This window comes from Solanum dulcamara, chromosome 8, assembly GCF_947179165.1.
Source record: "Solanum dulcamara chromosome 8, daSolDulc1.2, whole genome shotgun sequence".
Classification (NCBI taxonomy): Eukaryota; Viridiplantae; Streptophyta; class Magnoliopsida; order Solanales; family Solanaceae; genus Solanum; species Solanum dulcamara.
This window is the reverse complement of record NC_077244.1, coordinates 64054567-64076093: the sequence shown is the minus strand read 5'-3', so window position 1 is coordinate 64076093 and position 21527 is coordinate 64054567. Positions and strand designations below refer to the sequence as shown.

Here is a 21527-nt window from a genome sequence, read left to right as displayed (position 1 = left end):
ATAAAGTTATATTATAAAGTTAAAACTTCAAACAGTGTTCTGCCTCCATCTTATATGTTGATATTTTGTACTAGAACTCTTTTTAAGAAGCACTGCTCTGTGCTTTTATTAGATACTATAAAAAATCCGAGAAATCCGAAAAAACCCGAAAAACCCGAGAAAAATTGATATCGAAAAACCTGACTTTTATTGGTTTGGTTTGATTTATAGATTTAATAACCCGACACAAATAATTTAATTTGGTTTGTAAAAAATCCAAACCAACCTGCTATGACAGTGTTTGCAGCACCCACCAATACACCTGAGTTGGTTCAATTCCAGTGGCGTGAGGCTTAGTTAGAATGCACAGAATGACTCTTTCCTCTTTAGTTATACACATCAACAATACCAATTGAAACATTTTATCAAGTGTCAGCTCAATTGAAATATATCGAGTATTTAAACGAAACTTAATGACTATCAATGTATTCGACCATTAGACGACAAACCGTAGGAGAGCCATGCAATTTCTTAATTTTATTGTGCCATTAAGGAGAACTGGTCCAAGAACTAACTAAACCTAACGAAAGATACCAAAGTCAAGTTCGCAACTACTCATAATCATATGTGACTTTAATATTCCCATGTTATTTTCATGGTGGGGGAGTGGGGTGGGGTGGGTGGGATTAATGCTCCTATATATCCTTGATGGGGGAATAAAGAAGGGTGGGGGGACATCCCTACTTCTGATTTGGTAATGGCTTTTGACAACAATTTGGGAAATTGGCCAGACATGCATACTACATTTTCTTTTTCTCACATGGTTAGATCAATTTAGACCAATCAATTTTTGTGGCACTAATTAAACCCTACAATCTACATTATGAGCTTATTTCTTGATTTACATATTTTAAAAGATAAAAAGAACGTGAAACTCTAGTATATATAATGTGCTGACTTCGAACTAAAGTACAAAATTCTTGAGTTCAAGCTTCAAACTCGAGATATGAATGCTTGATTTAGTTGAGTTTCCAATTATAAAACTATGAACCCATGATTTAATCCTTGCGTTCACATTATAAAACTACAAGCGCCACTATAATTTCCTTGAATTTTTAGATAAGCTGTACGTTGCTTTTGTCAACTTTGACATCGTATAAAAAAGGCATGGAAAATATATGTCTTCTGACTGCAAAGAAATCATGTTTCTAAGTAGCTACAAGAACATTAATGAAATTATAATCATTTTCTTTTTTGTCATTAGAAGGATTCAAACGTTGACCAAACATTAGAAAGAGATATTCTTTTTCTTTTCCTAACTCATTAATTGTTGCATCACCATGTGGTACGGTGATGAAAATTAAATTAATACTTTTGCATTGTATTTGTTATTCCAAATCATTTTCGTAATTCTCTTTCTTTATTACATCTCAAAATAAGTGTCATCTTAACAAACATCAATTTAGAGTATATATATATAAATAGATAGATAGATATATTATATTATATATTTAATTCCGTGGAGCCCGACCCTCTCCTTTGCCGAAGAGATGCATCCGCTAGGCATGTTAATTAGTTTATGAATCCTTTTAATATATATGTTGTACATACATACAATGTGAGTATTTCAATAATGAGAGGATGAAGAATTACAAAAGTCTCACATTGATAGTTAATCGGCTGACTGGACTCCTTATAAAGCTTGGACATTCCTTCTCAATTTGAACTAATTTTTAGGACATGCGTTAGCCTAAAACCTAATTTTACAAAATACATTTGTTCCTTATATGTCACGTCTATCAAACTCTATAAATACGTGGCCTTTTACCTCCTCCATCTTCTCTTTCTTTTCCTTTCCTTCTCGGCCTAATATAATTAATTAATTTCATTTACATCTCTTCCAATCCTTAGGGTTTTCTCATTTCTGGGTAGATTCATTTTTCTTAAGGACCAATTTTCTTCATTTACATTTTATTTCTTTAAATCTGCATGCTTTTCTTTTTTCTTTTGGTTCACTTTGGCATCTAACATTTTTTATTTTTTTTGTATAACTCATCTGGTACAGTTCCTTTTTGGCTTGGAATTAGAGGATCGACATTGGATTTTAGATATTTTCACGTTTTTTTTTGAGCTCTTTCAACCAGGTATTTATTGGCATTTTAGCCACTATACTTGTGTTTCGTTTTTTGTTTCTTCTTAATTTAAATGACGTTTTCTCATGCAACTATTTTGATTGTTTTTTTTCTGTTTCTGGAAATGTGTCCTTGCATCTTCAATATGGCTAACCCATTTTGATCCTTATTAATAATTTGCAACCCTTTGGCCATTTTACTTTTTGAAAAATATCGATTGATCAAGCCTTCACCCTTGTTTTTTGGTTGTGACATTTCTGTGTTCTGTACGATCATAAACCATGTACTAGTAAAATCGGGTTATAGTGATTTGACAGCACAAAATCCTTAAATCTATTGTTGTATGATTTGAATTTGTCGGTTGTTGTAACTTGTAACATGTTCAAGTCTTGATTATGTGTCGCTGCCCGTAAAGAGTGCCACATTCCTCGTCGTGAGTTAACCTTTGGTTAAGTTAGGCGCAAATATATATTTCTTTAAGCTAATAGATGGATTTAAGTTACTTTAGTTTAGTTACCATATTTAATAGAATACTAATTAATGTTTATTGTAGAAGTTTACATATAATTACTTTATATAAGTGACGTGATCGCGTAATATTATATACACTGAACTTGAAATCCTTCAGATTTCATGCTTTATCTAGGAAAATGGAAGTATGATTATAAATTTATATAATATAAAAGTCAGCTGATTCCTATATATGCGCAATTGTTCATTTCCTTTAATATTGTTTCAAGTCAAAATGGCGATTGGAGTTTCATTAGGCCATCTGCAACATTTTAATTATTTTTTGTTATAGACAATAGTTAATTATTATTACAGTTGAATACTGTTCAGATCTTTGCCCTGCTATTGTCTCCAGATTTTCACGTCTGAAATGGTATAAAAAATATGATTATAGAGAGCTTTAACTCAATTAAATTTCAAATATGTATAGTTGTCTGTTTTGTAAGTCATCTCTAAGCTGAAAAGGTTTCAAATGCATCTGATTTTGTTCCATATATATTATACCTTAATCCATAAAACTGGACAATTGGTAGCAATAACTACGTCATGCTAGGAGCGAAAATTTTTCACTCTTCGTAAAAAAACATGTCTGTAAGATAGCAAACATCCTATAGGACATGGAATGTGATAGTTGTGCAGAGTAAGGTGTCGTCTCTGTGTTTTTTTTTTCTGGTCTTCTACTTTATTCAATTTGGAAATGGTTTCGAAGCAAACCAACAAATCTCCTACCGATATAGAGGACTAAAATTAATCTTCATTCCTTATTGACTCAAGGATTGAGTAAATTTCCTATCCTATGTTAATATTAAAAGATTCAGTTTTCTTTTTATGCTCCATGTTATGTGTTACTATAACATTGTTTAGTTAATATTCATGCCTCCATTGGTTTTTTTTGGATGTAAGTAACGCCATGACATGTATCCGTTGTTTACTTCTCTCCAGGTAGGAAGCACAGAGGTCTATAGCTAATATCAAGATTCGAAGTCAAACATGTGTTCCTTAAACTGCAATTTGGCTCCGGAAATGTGGTACTTGTGCTGATAGATTTGTATAATTGGCTAAATTACACCAGTAAATTGACAATCATGCAAGTTTTTGATTGACCAAATTTAATTTCAGGAAGCCGGTGCTTGATGGACAGCATACTCAGGAGCAGTGATAAGAGAAGACTAAAGAAGTGGTTTTTCATTGACAAAAGGGTGGGATAAAAAGATTAGGTACTACAATTCAACTACTAAAATCAGTCAAACTTAAGATTCAATCTACTTAAATTCAGCGAAAGCTTTTTCTGTTCTTACGGATCCTTTGTTGATAATTAAGCAAGTCTAGGTTGTGGATTTATTCTAACTTATTGCCTCATTCACAATCAATGCTGTCATTCTCCCCTAGTGTTCTAATGATTCCTAGAAAGAAGCCAGGGAGGCTTGATGACGTTCGTTCTAATGGTTGGCTTGATGCAATGAAGTCTTCGTCACCTCCTAGTAGGAAGGTTCAGAAGGAAGCAGGCGTCGAGGATTTCTCTGATGATGCCAAAGGTGTTTACTCATCTTGGATGGTATATTCAATATCTCATTGTTTCCCTTAGTTTCGCACATTTGTCTATCTTCCTAGTCAGTGAATATCAGGTACGTTATAATCAATTGGCTCTCGTCCTGTTGTTTATGTGCAGTTCAAGTATCCATCAGCACTTAACTCCTTTCAGCAAATCGTTACACATGCAAAGAATAAAAAGATTGTTATCTTTTTAGACTACGATGGGACTCTTTCTCCAATTGTAGATGATCCTGACCGTGCTTTTATCTCCGCTGAAGTAAGTAGCTACTCCTATTTTTCCTTATTTTAAGTAAGAAGCTTACATGAAGATGCTCACACAATGAAAAGAAATAACAAATTCTGCAGATGCGTTCTGCTGTCAGGGATGTTGCGAAGCATTTCCCAACAGCCATCATCAGTGGAAGAAGCCGTGAGAAAGTAAAGATTTTCTCATTAGCATGTAATTCAGGCATCGTTTGTGTTTACACCATCAACTTTCTTCACCTCTTCTAGGTTGCAAATATTGTGATTTATGTTCGTTGTGTTTCAGGTTTATCAGTTGGTAGGACTAACTGAACTCTATTATGCTGGTAGTCATGGTATGGACATCATGCTTCCAATTAGAAATGAGTTGTGCACTAATGATTCACTTATTAAATCTACTGACCAGCAGGTATTAGAGTTTATAAGAGTCGTCTTTTCATCCATTGCCTAGTAAAGATTGGCATTTCGTCCTTTTTACTCATTTCTACGTTACTTTCTTATAACTATAGTTCTAATTAACATTTTGAGCAGGGCAAGGAAGTTAATCTATTCCAGCCTGCTCGTGAATTTTTACCTATGATAGATGAGGTGTTTTACTTGTTTCTATATGCGTTGCATATAAGTGGATAAATAGTACTAATTGGCACCAACGGAGGTAAGAATGTTATCACTTATCAGACTTGAACTGAACGAGCTAGACTACCTTGCAGGTTTTTAGAACCCTCGTTGATAAAACTAAAGAAGTAAAAGGTGCAAAAGTTGAGAACCACAAGTTTTGTGCCTCTGTACATTACCGTAACGTAGATGAGAATGTGAGTCTCTCATTTCCTTGCTGTTTATTATTAGTCTCTCAATTCTGAGGTTCATTACCGTTGTGAACTATTTTGCAGCCATTTATTTATAATGATGGTTTCCATTTTAAATGCAGAGTTGGCATATTCTTGCCCAATGTGTCCATGATGTATTGAAAGAATACCCTCGACTACGACAAACTCATGGGAGGAAGGTATCTCAGTTACTTGATTTTGGTAACATGATTACATACATTATTGTAATGTGTCGATATCTTGCTCTTTCTTTTTTGCTTAATAGGTTTTAGAGGTCCGTCCTGTAATAGACTGGGACAAAGGAAAAGCAGTTGTGTTTTTGCTTGAATCACTAGGTATGTTACTAGTGATTTACTTTGATTCGATTCCTTTCTCCTCATCCCTTCTCTCCCCTAAAATAAGGTAAAATAATTGTATAGACTATAGAACATAGAAAATTGGTGAAGTTGAGACATTCAAGAATGGATTGCTCTATCCATTTTTATCAATATATGCACAACAATGCAGGTTTTAGAAACAGTCATGATGTGCTCCCTATCTATATTGGAGATGATAAAACCGATGAAGATGCATTCAAGGTACGTAACTAATACACACTCATGTCGATATTAGTAGTAGCATCACCATTTATTATGCTGTGAAATGAAATTAGTAATTGTAAATCCAGGTTTTGAGGGGGAGATATCAAGGTTATGGGATTCTTGTTTCGGATATCCCAAAAGAGAGCAACGCTATCTTCTCTCTCGGGGATACTTTAGAGGTTTGGAATGTGACATTTAGCCAATTTTTTGTTCTTGATGATGTTGAAGTTCTCTATGATTGAAATGTTTAAAAGTAAAATTTCCTTTCTTGATGAGAAATCTAAAGTATGCAATTCAAAATCATATATACGCAGGTTCAAGAATTCTTGGGTTCTCTCGCGAAAACTATGGAAAATCAAGAAATGTAAAATGCAAGATGGAGGAGGGAACAAAGGGATATTATAGATAAGAATTTTGAATAAACTGAAGCCATTTCTTTATCAATTTTTCTCTTACAAATGGAAGAATTTTGTTTTCATTTTCTTTTGTAATTTCGTTTTCTCGAATTTTCATTTTTTTTTCCTGTAGTCTTCTTTGGGTAAGGAGGGCACTGTTGAGAAAAAGGCCCTTCTTCTATGAGTTATTGTGATGGTTAGTGTACTTGGATCAAATGTTTCAAGATGCTCTGTCATTTCCAATTGTCGAACACACACAAAAAAGTAACAGCTTTATCTTCTTCTTCTCTATATATTGCAAAACACTCTTAAACACTTCAAGACAGATTGTCTTAATGAAAATGAACCTTGGAGCAACAGTAAATAAGACCAACATAGATTTAGACAGGCAACGAATAAATAAGTGTTCTAACTGAAGTTTACTTTGCTATGTCGCATATATAGAAAAAAACATCATCAGTAGTATTCAAGGATTGATATAAGTCTACCACATCGGTTGAGGATGGGTCCTTTGGTCTTATTATATGGATTTAGACAATATTTTTCTTAGGCGCTAACTTGATTATAGGAAAACATGGTAACTCAATCCAATTTGTATTATATTTATATAATAATAGCTTATTGGAACGTAGACTATTTGGAATACACGTTTGAGGACATTTTCGGCCTTTTCCGTTTGGAATACTAGCCCCAAATTCAAAAGCCCAGCTTTCAGTTCAACTGATTTACCAAAAGTCCGTCCGAGATTTTGATTTTGATTTCAACGAAGACCCAATTACTAGTAATTTGTTGCAAATATCTTCTGTTTAAATTAAAATTATTCTCTTGGAAATATATTTTGAAAACATAGAATGGTAAACAAATATTTAATTTTTCGTTTTCTCTCCCATCATTTTTATTGCATGCATTTTGCACCAACGAATAATTTTTCATAAAACACCAATTTTCTTTACAAATTCTCATAAACCAATTCATTAATTTGCAGAAGAAACAAAAAAACTTCCCAATTTTAAATGTAAAACTTGACTCGTCATAAGTTTATAGTTTGTTAAAAAAGAATCATTTTAAATTTTGCAAAAAAAAAAAAAAGACTCACGCTTGGCTTGAAAGGACTGTTTGTACCTTGTGAAAAGTTATATTAAAAGAATAATTAGTAACTACTATTGACTAATTGATCTTTATAAAATTATGTGTTTTCCGAAGTTTACAATAACTGACATTTATTAATAAAAGAAATATTGAGATATATGATTTATCGATGCGGAGTCTTATGATATTACGATATTTTGTTTATGAACTATAGTTTGCTCATTTGGTAAGATTGTATAAGAATTAGAGAATATTTTAATATTTTCACAACTTGTAAGGTTTGCATGTTTGTGAGGAAATATAAAATTTCAAAAATTCAAATTGCATGTACAAACAAAATTTCAACTTCAAATCAATTTAATTTTCTAAACATAATTTTCGCATTCCAAACAGACCCTAAAATTGTGTAATATGTGTTGGATCTCTTAATTGTCCGTCAAGAGTACTTGACTCTATTTTTCTTTGCTAATCAGTGGGTCGATAGGAGTACTTCATTTGCCTGATTTTATATCATAATCAAAATTGCATTATTTGGTAGAAAATGTTTTTTTGTTGAAATCATATTTAGTTAATTCTTTATTTGAGAAAAGTTTTGAATTTTTATAAATTGAACATTTTTGCTTTCCTACAGTGAATGCATAATGTAGTCCTTAAAAGAGTTCTGTTTAGAAATAAATTATTCTCTCAATAACTTTTATATGTTTTGTATTAATTTTTTCTAACATGTATCACCTAATCAAATCATATTAAATATTATACTTTCTCCGTCTCAATTTATGTGGCATCTTTCGAATTTCGAAATTTAAACAAGTCTATCTTTGACCATAAATTTTTCATATATTTTTTAAATATTTTGAATTGTCAATTATTATTGTGACTTATAATACTTTTTACATAGTTTACATATATATAAATTTCATTTCAAAAAAATTGAAAATTCCATGCGCAAACTCCCGGTCAAACTTAAATTGTTTAACTTTCGAAAAACGAAAAGTATTACATAAATGGAGACAGAGAAAATACTTTTTATTATAATTTTATTTCTAAATCTAATTTATCGCCGTCAAATTTTACAATTATTTATTTCCGCATAATTCACTTAGGGATCGTTTGGTGTGAGGGATAAAAATAAATAGTCATGGGATAAAAAGATAATCTAGGGATAAAATTTTGGTGTCTTGTTTGGTTGCCAAGTTTGAGATAACTTATCCCACTATTTATATCATAATGATGAGATAAATTATTCCATATAAATAGTGGAATATATCATAGTGATGAGATAAATTATCTCATATAAATAATGGAATAACTTATTCCAAAATAGTTAATCTCAAGATAATTAATCCTGAAATAACCAGTTCCCACCAAACGACCCCTTACATTCTTGTCACTTGGTGTATATTTAATTTAGGTATTTTGGCAGAAGGCTCATCTCATTTACCATATTTTTCCGGGCGCCAATAAATAAGTTTCACCTAAATTTGAGTGGATGAAGTATTATTCAAATGGATTTTTCTCGTACAACATTTTATTTGATTTGAGATAAATGAATAAATTAAACTAATTAAGTATTCCTTCGGTCTCTTTTTAGTTCTCATATATATTAAAATATTTATTTTAATATAGTTGTTAATTTTAAAAAATTAAGAGAAAATTAATTATTTTTTTAACTTTATCATTAACATTAATTATTTTAGAACTAAAAGCTACACATATAAATAAAAACTAAATAATTAACAAGGAATATATTAATCAAACAACACTTCTAATTATTTTTTTAAAAAATTATGTTAAATTTTATCGTAACAAATAAAAAGAGACGGAGTGAGTAGCAGGCTACCTCACCAATCATGCACCAAGCTACCTGCGCTTTAGCTTTTTTGTGTCCTCCAAGAACGTACGCAACTCTTCCACTCAGGATTTTTTTTAAAACATAATCTAAAATTAAATATTTGATCTGTTCCTTTCAAATATCTTGAACATTAACATTATGTTTGGATCGTGATTTTTCATGATTTTATAATATATGATATTGTATGGTATGATATGGTATTGTACAATACAATATAATATTATGTTTGGATAGACTTTATGATTTATTATTATTTAGTGATAATTTTGTTGTTTGATTTGATTGTATGATACTGTATTGTAATTGATAAATTTATGAAAAAGTCCAATTAATCAGCTTTGTGAATCTCTTTTCAGCCAAATTCACAAACTTATTATGTGGTTCTAGAACGAGTGCATGTCTAATATTTACAATATCAAAATCCACATTAAATTAATAGATAAACTAACTAGGAAACTACATGCCCATCTCTGGCAGGACGCACCATCCAACCTAAAATTGAAATCGCTACACCAATATCACACCTATCTTCAATAAATATAGTTCATGTTTAACATGAAAAAATAATATGGAAAGCAAGTAGGGCTGTACAGGGCAAATCGATAAAGCGCACCAAATCGATAAATCGAATCAAATCGAAAAAAAACCCGACTAGTGGTTTGGTTTGACTTGGTTTGGTGTTTGGAAAAAAAAACCCGACCATTATAGGGTTGGTTTGGTTTTAACTAAAAAAAGTCAAATCGAACCAAACCGACCAGATTATAGATATACTATTTTAAATTATGTTATACATAAAAATATTTATTAAAATATAATTTATAAATATTTTTAATTTTTTTTCATAATTTTTGTTTTCTTTCTTACATTTAGATTTGGACTTGAGAAGCTCATCTAAATAATATACAAAAAGCCCATCTTATAAAGTTATATTATAAAGTAAAAAACTTCAAACAGTGTTCTACCTCTATCTTATATATTGATATTTTGTACTAGAATTCTTTTTAAAAAACACTGCTCTGTGCTTTTTATTAGATACTATGAAAAACCCGAGAAACTAAAAAAAAACAAAAAATCCTAGAAAAATTGATATCGAAAAATCTGACTTTTATTGGTTTGGTTTGGTTTATATATTTAATAACCCGACACAAATAGTTTAGTTTGGTTTGTAAAAAATCCGAACGAATCCGGTCCATGCACACCCCTAACAGCAAGTCACACAAATTTACGGTCAATGGAATATTCCTCAAAATTTAATTTAAAATTTCTAGAAGCTTCAAAAATTGTTGCGGAGAAGAATAGGTAATACGACGGTGAAAGCAGTTGATATATTAGGATAACGTTTAATAAAGAATAAAGGGTAAATTAGAATTATTTAAAATTAAGGGTATAATTGGAAAAAAAATAAAAAAATAATGGGATACCATCAAATTTGTGGTTTCAAAAAGTGAGGATTTTCATGGTCACAAAACCATGAAACCAAACCATACCATACCATTTAATTAAAGAAACAATCAAAACAAGCGTGGTTCTCTTACTAACAATATCATACATGTTATGTCGGAAAAAGACAGTTTAAAATTAATTTCAACTTTATAGAGAAAAAATCAATTTTAGAAAAAAAAGAGTCGCCACTTAATATTTTAAAGAAATTAAGAAAACTTAATTTAAAAGATCCTAACAGATTTAAGTGTTAAAAATTCAGAGAAAAATATACGAGGTTCTTATTTTCACTTTGAGAAGGTGTTTGAAAAATTATTTGACTAACTTTTAAAAATATTAATTTAAAAGGCAACGAAAACTTTAGAATTATTTTTTAAAAAAAAGATGATCAAACTTAAACATTGAAAATAATATACATGTATATAAACAAAAGCAAAAGTTTATCAAATGACTCTAAGTAAAGGTAGAAAATTATTTAAAGAGTAAATTAACATGAATTGGTTTATCTTTGGGGGAATCCAATTAAGTTAAAACAAATTAAAATTAATATCTAAGCAATCATAAATAACATAAGTAAATAAATTATTACAACTCGAATCAATATAAATAAACAATAAATAATACATAAAAATATGGTCCGACACTTAGTTTCTGTACGTTGGACTAAGCTGTTGGATCATCTGTGTTTTGGGCCTTAAGCACAATTCCACTATATATCGCAGCTGTATATACACTGTATATCGGACTGTATATACACTATATATAGCGTATATAATATTATTTCTGTATATCAAACTGTATACACACTGTATACCACTTGTTTGTTCCCTGTATATGTTGTATATAACTGTATATAAGTGTATACAATATTATTTTCTTGCATATCAGACTATATAGATATTGTATATCAGTGTGTACGACATTGTTTTTCACCAGTATTCCGTGTATACAGCCTAATATCAATATTCAAACCATGAATATTAGCTTCTTTTCCATGTATCAACTTTTCAGCAATTTGAATAAGATGATGAGAGACTCAAAACTCAACGATATACAAGGATGAAATCCAAAGATAGACTCGAATTGATATCACATGCACCAAAATAAAATTACATAAGCATCTACTCATTTTAAACTAAACCAAGTAATATACCATGATATGTTAAAGTATCAAATTGATGGACACTCTAGAGGTGACTAACAACATATATTATATGTAGGCAAAGAAAAGGAAATAAGAAATATAATTAAGTAACTAAAGAACACGGAATTAATATATACGCTACACTAACTCAAATTTTAAAGAAAGAATTAAATTAATTAGACCATTAAAGTTCTAACTAAATAATAACTTAAGCATATTTTTATTATCTAAATCATGTTAAAAGAAGAAATTGAAAACATGAAAATTTATATTGTCAAAGAAAACTACTTGGAAAAATAATGAACAAAACTAAGTGCTTTCATTAAATAATTCTAACACATGCTAACTATAACAAAATTTCTATTATTAATCTAACTATTCTTAATGCATGCTAAAAAAAATACGAATAAACTAAATATAAAACATGAAATAATTAAATAAAATAAAGCTGATAAATTTTTTACCTCTTTTCGGGCAGCAAAACTGAAGACGACGAGCGAAAGACGTCTTCACCACCACCAAGAGCTTGACGGAACCCCAATCCACAAAAAGAAAAATTAAAAATTTAGACTCGAACCTTCGTGGATTCAACGTTATAGGAACTCCGTTCTTATCCTAAATTTTGGCTTCAATCTTTTATTTTTCTCGAAGAAAAATATAGATTGAAAGCTATAAATTTTCACAAAATCCTAGCCAAGTTAAGAAAATTTCTAACTTTGGGGTGACTAAAAAATCTCTCACTTCTTCCTCTTCTTAATGAAAATATGAGCCTTTATATAGGCTCCAAATCCCCCAAATTCTTCTTGAATTTTCGATGTGGGAGAATGATTTTTTTATAGAAAAAACTATAAAAATTTCAAAAATACAAACTATAATTAAACTAACTTAACTAACATTGTATTTAGTAAAAATATAATCTTTTGAGATGATTTTTGAATAACCACATAAATAGTAATCAAAGATATAGTTATATAGAAATATGTATATTATACTAAAATTTATAAAAAGATAAAAAATAGTTAAGAATAACATGAAAATATCTTTGTTTTTATAAAAGTTAATTATTTAAAAAATGTTCGAAACTTAAATAAACTCGATAGCTAATTTGCGTTGTGGAGGATCAAAATTAGGTGTCAACAATACCATACCACAGAAAACCACCATCCAAACTAGCTATAAGGGGTAATTTAATTTAATATTTGGAGATAATTAATTTATGCAGAAATTAATAATATAAGAATTGGTTGTACAGAAATTTGTAATGAATTTAAGGATAGTATTGCATGAATTGTAACATAGAGATTTTTTAAATATAATATTTAGTTTATTTTAATTATACAATATGTAATTTTAAGAAAAATATTTACTTTTTAAATAAAATAAATTTGTTAACTATTTAGCCTTGATATGAGGGCTTTTCTTCTTTTGAATTTTTAATCCATATATAGCTATTTTACATTTTATTTTGTTGCATGATGCCATCAAAAAAAACAAAGTAACCACACAATATATAAAGTATGAAAAAATAGTTTAATGATTTTATGTACCAAAAAAATGAATTTGTTAATCAATTTAACCAAAAAAAATAAATAGAAAGAGTTGAATGTAAAAAAAGTGAACAACATCAATAGTTCTTTCTCCTGAAGTTATGATCATAACTGATGAATATTATTTAAATATAATTTTTTTTATTTTAAATATTCGTAATCATTTAAATATAATTTTTTTCATTGAAATATATGCATGACATTAATGATGATTATCATAAATATTTTTTATTTTATTTTTTATACATAATATATTTCTTATAAAATATTATTACATAATATTTGATTATGAATATTATAAAAAAGCAAGCACTATAATGACCGTTATATTTCAGTATCACAATAATAACTGGCACACTAAAATGTTATTTTAAGGAAGTAAAATATTGGAAGTATATCTTGTCGTACTAATGCTTCACACAAAGCGAGCACTAATTATTGGTCCATGGCACGTATAAATGTAACATCATCTATTTTCTTTGTAAAGTAATGGGTTTTTTTCACTCACTATCACGATTTTATGCAGATAAGGTCACATGACTAGTGTTCATGTTTTTTTTTTTTAATTGAGGAGTATTAATTAGTTGCTAACTAGTATACGTACGTGTAACTGTCTAAGGGGTCCACCTAATCCTGTCATATGATAAGTATTGAGTTTCATAATGTATACATTAATCAAAACACTCAAAAGATATCTAAAAATAATTTTATATAAAAAGTGATGTGTATTAATCTTGAAAATGAAGCAATTTACTTGCTCATAGGTAAAACGTAAAAACAATCTGATAGCTAGTGTACAATTTCTTTACACTATCCACTGCAAGAAAAATACTGTAAAAACTAAAAATTAGTAACAGATATATTTTGTAGCTAAATAATAAAATTTGTCAACAACTAGAAACAATATAGAGACTAATCATCAACAAATTCATAGTTAATTTCATTTTTTTTTAAGTGCTCAACGTATCTATCAGTTAAACTTTTTAATATTTGGCTTTTCGTTCTTAAGAAAATTGGCCGGGAAAAGGGGGAAAATTGCGTTCTAGGTGGACTTCATTAAAAAGATTGAATGATGTCATTAGCTTTACAGTAAAGCCTTAAAGGCATGGTTAATTTACGGGGAAAATAAACATCTTATCCAATTTTCTGCCATATGATTAGCACTAGTATCTAATAATGCTCCAAATTGCATGTCACATAAGAAGCTTTTGAGTTGATGAATATAGTAGTATACTTATGATGATTCTGTTAATTTTACACCTTATCCTTTATGTTTGGTGCAAGGACGAGTCATCACATAAAAATCTCATTTTGTGATGCATCCATCATCTCATGACTTTTTATCCCATTTGTGAGCAATTATGCCCAAATAATATACAATTGCCCTTAATCCGGTATGTCATGGCTTGTGAGATAAAGCTAACATATTTTTGTGTATATTATAACTTGGAGTTGTAATTAACAAATTTGCGATCCAGAAAAATGAAAGTTAGGGTGTAGTGTAGTAAGTATTCTTTTCGTTTTTAATTCGAGGTTTCAATAGAGTTCGAGCCCTAAAAATGAATCACATTTGATAAAGAGTGTTTTATATATAATTTATTATCAAATTAAATTTGGTGATGCAAATTTAAATTAGTCAAAATTTTAAGTGGACACTAGATGAAAAATAAAAAGATTAAGACAATTTAGTAAGGGGTAGGTTTTGATGCATGAGTGTTTCAAATAATATTGAAGAATAATGTCTAATTTTTTTTAAAAAGTAGTGTATATATTAGAGATGCATAAAACTATGAATGAACCCATAAAAAGAGAAAGGGGAATTTTTGTTGCGTCTAAACGCACATGCAAATGTATATAGTTGTTCAAGTAATCAAGTAGCTTTTTTTAGAAATTGAATATCGGATCTAGAGAGACTTATCGATTAACTATTTACTAAATTAAACTAATTCTAACTATTTATTCAAACAGTGTTTTTCAAAGATGAATTTGAATTAAATAGACTAAAAAATAAATATAAAATAACTAATGAACAATTAACCGAGAAAGAGAAAAAATTTACACAATCAATAAATGAATCGATCTAGGATTATGACTTAAATTTTTTTTCGAAGGATTATGGCTTAACTAACAATCATGTTTACTGTCAATTTCATCAACTTATTTTATTATCAAGTTGTTGATTCACGTGTTAATAATATGAGGATGATCTCTCGACCTCTAACCGTCTATCATAATTTAAAACCTAACTACATCATTGAGCGAAGATATATTTAATTAATTATGGAGTATTACACTATATCTTTCCGTATTTGAACCAAATGAGGCGATCTAGGTATATCCCTATCCTAGACGTGAATTTAATCACTAAATCTTGTTTGAAATTAAATCTCATTCCTTATATCCTCCGTTCTAACCTAAGGTTCCTTCTCCCGAGTTCACAAAAGGTTTATAGATAGCTAGGTATTAAAATAGTAAGCAGAACAATCTAAGAACAACTAATATGAGAAACAAATATGCCGAGCCAAGAATTACTAAACAATCATTTAATTAGACACCATAACTTAGAATGAGAAGATTAAATCCACATAGATATGGAATAATTACAACAAATCATTCACAAATTTTATGTAAAATCTGATTTTATGAAATATTTATAGGTGTAGAAAAAATCCAAAATAAAATAACTGAATCCAAAAAAATTGGAAAGTCGACGACTCACAAAATATTGAGTTTCGCATGAACACTGTGCGCCGCCTTCAATGTTGCTGCTGATGCCTTCAATAGCTGGTTGATTTCTTGTTGGGTTTGCTCTAAATCTCTTCTATCTTCACGTTATTTTAATCCTATAAATAAAATATACTATTAAGCACAATTCATATAATTCATGTTCAAAAAAGACAAAGAAAAATACTAAATGTGAGGCGAATAATGATTAAAAATATATATTTTTCGCCTCGCATCAATCTTTTTTAAGAAAATGATGGATCGCCCATAATTTTTTTAAATTAAACTGAAATTAGGTTCGATGATTACGGGAGAATCAGGTTTTTAGAATGTCTTACTATGGAATTGGCAGCTTGGATGATTGACAAAAAAAGAATCAGGTTCTTAACAGGTCCCTAGGGCGTACTGGTTATGCTGACAATTGAATTACAGAAATGAAAGAACCGCGTTCTTTGCAAATGACTCGTGATGATTGTTGATCAAAAACTACGAAGCAAATTTCAAATACAAGAAAAATTCCTTGAAGAATTGGATTTAGGGGTTAAACACTCATGTATATGAATTAAAAATGGAAATTTCTTGTAGTTTTAGTTCTTAAGTTGATTTAAGTTTGAGTCTTTATTCTTGAGTCGTAACCTACTTGCTTTTATATAAGCTTTGTAATAGGTGATCAAAGTGTTGAAGTTTCTGAGTTTACTTAGGAGTGTAGTTTTCAAAGGGATTGTGACAATTGGGTAAATTGTGAAGAAAACAAAATCTAACAACGATGAACAAAACAAAAGAGGAACTAGCTATAGGAGGTAATGAGCTTCTACCATTAGAGAAGTTTTAGTAACTGTAATTGTAAAGATAGGGCTAAAATGTTCCTATCCTTTACTATATATAAATGAGCTAATTTGTGCCTAACTTGATAGCTGTACACTAGATATTTAACTAATTGACTAACCACTAATTAGTTACAACTAACCATTAGTTATAATAAACAAACAACAACCTTCTAACTAACTAGTCATATCACAGCTCCTACTTCATCACTCCCCCTCAAGCTGGTAGGTACGAAAAGATCTAATACCCCCAACTTGGAAACTAGATACTCATGCTATGACCTATATAACCCCTTTGTCATTATATCTTTTTGTTGTTCATGTGTACTTAAAAATAATGGCTTGATCAGTCCCTTTTGAATCTTTTCTCTAATGAAATGACAATCTATTTCTATGTGTTTTGTTCTCTCATGATATACTGGATTTGTTGCTATCTGTAGTGCAGTTTTAGTGTCACAAAAAAGCTCCACTGGCGTTTTCAACTCTTCACCCAATTTTTTATATAGTCCAACAATCCATATTATTTTAGAAACAGTGGAAACCATGCTCCTGTACTCTGACTCTGCTGAGCTCCTTGAGATGGTTATTTGCTTCTTTGACTTCCAAGAAATTAAATATTCACCATGTTTGATCAAGAAACCCGTAACTGATCTTCTAGTATTTGGGCATAATGCCCAATCAGCATCATAGTATCCTGTCAACTTGTTCTTATTTTTGCTACTCATTAAAATTCCCATAGCAGACTTCCTTTTTATGTATTTTACTATCTTCAATGCTGCTTTCATATGAGATCTTTTTGATTTCTGTAAAAATTGACTCAAGGTTTGAAATGCAAAACAAACATCCGGCCTAGTCAATGTTAGGTATAGTAATCTTCCAATCAACCTCTGATATGGTCTTATGTCCTCCAATATTGAATCATTTGTTGTTCCTGCTGCTTCATCTACTTCTGTGGTTGTCAGTTTAATATTGGTGTCCATGATGGTTTAGCTCCAGTAAGACCCACTTCTTCAATAATTTCCAAAGTACACTTCCTTTGATTCATTAATATTTCCTTGTCTGATCTGTTGAACTCAATTCCTAGGAAATACTTCAGAGTTCCAAGATCCTTGATCTTGAACTTAGCATAAGTTCTTTCTTGGTTTGCTTAATTAGTACCAAATCATTGCCAGCTATCAGCATATAATCAACATATACCAAAATCACCACAATCTTTCCATTCCTTCTCTTGATAAACAATGAGTGATCTAAGCCACTTTGGACAAAGCCAAAAGTAAGCAAGGCATCAGTGAGCTTCACACTCCACTGTCTACTAGCTTATTTAAGCCTATATAGGGATTTGACTAGTCTACACACTAAGCCTTGTGACCCTCCCCCCCCCCCGGCTAGAAAATCCCTTAAACAGGGACATGTACACCTAATCATATAAATCACCCTATAAAAAACATTATACACATCCATTTGATGAATGTGCCAAGCAGAAGCAGTTGCTATAGATAACACACTTCTCACTGTGACAATCTTCACAACAGGAGAAAAAGTATCTAAGTAGTCAAGGCCATCCCTTTGGTTATATCCTTTTGCAACCAGTCTTGCCTTATATCTTTTAATTTGACCATCAACTTTGAATTTCACTTTGTAAACCCATCTTCAACCAATAGGATGTTTACCTGGAGGCAGAGGAACTAACTGCCAGGTATGGTTGTCTTCAAGGGCCTGAATCTCTTCTTTCATATCTTGGATCCATTGTGGATCTGAACAAGCTTCATGATAGAATTTTGGTTCAGTAATACAATAGAAAACAATTAAGTACTACTGATATGAAAGAGAGAGGTTAGCATGACTCAACACATAAGAAAGGGGATATGGAGTTTTTGCTGCAACACTGTTGGAAACATAATTTTTCATCCAAGTAAGCTACTTTCTTTGTCTGGAAGAAATCCTAACAGCTGGTACCTCAATGGTATGTACAATATCAACAGGAACAATAGGAACCTCACTAACAGTATGGTCCTCATCAGGGAAATAAACATGTGGCTCAGATACAAAAGGGCCTGTAGAGGTATTTAGAAAGATAGGACCAGTGTGTGTCTGTGTCCTAAAGGGAAAAATATCATCTTTGAAAAGCACATCTCTGAATAAGAATAAGGAGTGAGTAATCAAGTTGTATAATATATAATCCTTAGTCACTAAAGAATACCCCATGTGAACTGTAGGCACAACTCTTGCTTCAAACTTATCACCTGAAGGCAACCTCTTAGCATAGCACAAACATTCCACAGTTCGAAGATGATTAATAGAACCTCTGTGACCATAAAATACCTCAAATGGTATTTTACCTTTTAATGAAACTGAAGGTAATCTATTCATCATGTAAACAACCCCTAAAATATAATATATTCATCAGTGTGTGTCTGTGTCCTAAAGGAAAAAATATCTTCTTTGAAAAGAACATCTCTGGATAAGAAAAAGAAGTGAGTAACCAAGCTGTATAATATATAACCCTTAGTCATTGAAGAATACCTCATGTGAACTGCAGACATAATTCTTGCTTCAAACTTATCACCTGAAGGCAACCTCTTAGCATAGCACAAATATCCCAAAGTTTAGAGATGGTTAATAGAACCTCTGTGACCATGAAATACCTCAAATGGTATTTTTCCTTTTAAGGCAACTGAAGGTAATCTATTCATCATGTAAACAACTCCTAAAACACAATGTCCCCAGAACTTCAAAGGAAGAGCTCCTTGAAATTTGATTGCCCTGGTCAACTCCAATTGTATCTATGCTTTCTCTCAACAACTCCATTCTGTTAAGGAGTGTAAAGACAACTTCTTTGATGCACTATACCATTGTCCAAAAACAACTGAGTCTGAACTGAATATCTTAATGGTCTTATTGAACTGATTTTGGATCAGCTGTATAAAGTTTTGAAGCACTACTATAACATCACTTTTAAGTTTGAGCAAGTATATCCAGGTCATACGTGAATGATCATCAACAACAGTTAAAAACAATCTATATTCATCAATAGTTTAAACATGAAAAGGACCCCATACATCTAAATGCATCAAATTAAAAACAGTAGAAGACTTGGTGTCACTAACAGGAAAAGGCATTCTAGTGTGTTTAGCAAGAGGATACAATTCACACTTATCTAAAACTTGTTTGCAATTACTATGATCAATATCTAGTAGTTTCTGCATTGCACCAACAGAGGCATGATCCATTCTTCTGTGCCACAACATAACATATACTGTATTCTTTGTAGCAATCAATCCTTTAAGCGGCTGCTGTTTATCTTGTTGTCCTTTTGTTCTGTTCTTCAACAAATAAAGACCTTCTTTTTCTCTACCAATCTCCAACACCTTCTCACTTGAAAGGTCCTAGAATATGCAAAACTTAGGGAAAAATTGACTGAACAACATAACTCCCTGATTATCTTGGCTATTGACAATAGGTTATACCTAAAGTTAGGTATATATAATACATTACTTATAGTCTGATCATCAATTATTTCGCAACTATCAGTGTAAGTTATATTTATTACTTCACCATTAGGTAGATGAACCTGTTTATCATTAACAACAGTATATTCTTCTTGGAACAACTCTTTATTAGATTTCATATGATTTGTTGCTCCACTATCTACTATCCATTCCTCTTTTTTATCTTTTACACAAGATGCTAAAACAATACCTGATTCCTCACTTATAGTCACATTGGATCCAAGAATGTTACCTTCCATATTTGGGGGTGATTTTGCAATTGACAATATTTCCATGCTTGTTGAGGAGGTTTCCCTTTGCTGCTCTTTGTCCAGGAACTGCATGAATCGATTGCAGTGATAAGGATCTTCTACCAACTTCATCAATTGATTGTAATTACCCTGAGATTTGTGAGATTAAGCTACTCCTCTGTAAACCTCATTGTCAAGTGTTTTGCCTTTGTTCCTTCTGACAATTTAAAAACGTCTTCCTTCACATTATATGCTCTTCCTCTAGGTTCTTCTCTTCTTACTTGGTATACATTATTTCTAGGATCTCCATCACGTGTATAAGGAGTGTTGGTATTACCTGGTTTCTTTTTAAATTTGTAATCTGAAGGATAATCATGCAACCTATAGCAATCCATCTTTAAATGACCTTTCAACTTGAAATAATCACATTGCACATCCATGTTCTTCTTAAATCTATTGAAATTTTCTCTTCGGCCCTTCATGAAAGTTGTTTTTTCCCCATTCATAGATGGTCCAGTCACATTGGCTATAACTCTTTGACTTTCTCGTTCAATCATCATAGAATAAGCTTCATTAATAGATGAAAGTGGAATTAACATCAAAATCTAACCCTGAGACTGTTCATATGATTCATTCAGTCTCATTAGAAATTGCAGTAACTTTTATCTCTTCATAAACTCCTCGAAATTGCATGATTTCTCACAATTGCATCCAGGAAAGGGGGCTAAGCTATCAAACTCATTCCACAACAAATGTAGCTTTGTAAAATACTCAAAAATGTTACTCGTACCATGAGTTGTGGTTGCAATTTCTCTGTGCAGCTGAAAGATTCTGGAGCAATCAACCTTATTAAAATGCTCTTTCAGATCATTTCATACAGAGCTTGCATCAGAAGAATACACAATTCCACTTGGTAACTTCTTCGATACGCAATTCATTATCCACGA

The 21527-nt window shown here is 30.8% G+C and overlaps 1 protein-coding gene across 1 annotated transcript; it reads left to right on the top strand.

Moving 5' to 3' along the window:
• Window positions 1–2037: 2037 nt before the first annotated feature.
• Window positions 2038–6472, top strand: LOC129900345 (probable trehalose-phosphate phosphatase F). The gene is made up of 14 exons (XM_055975306.1): window positions 2038–2123; window positions 3564–3649; window positions 3741–3838; window positions 4011–4176; window positions 4291–4431; window positions 4521–4592; window positions 4705–4827; window positions 4950–5006; window positions 5129–5230; window positions 5347–5424; window positions 5511–5580; window positions 5753–5823; window positions 5913–6005; window positions 6141–6472. The coding sequence occupies exons 4-14, from the start codon at window positions 4018–4020 to the stop codon at window positions 6192–6194; spliced, it is 1020 nt and encodes a 339-aa protein (XP_055831281.1). The 5' UTR covers window positions 2038–2123; window positions 3564–3649; window positions 3741–3838; window positions 4011–4017; the 3' UTR covers window positions 6195–6472.
• Window positions 6473–21527: the final 15055 nt, after the last annotated feature.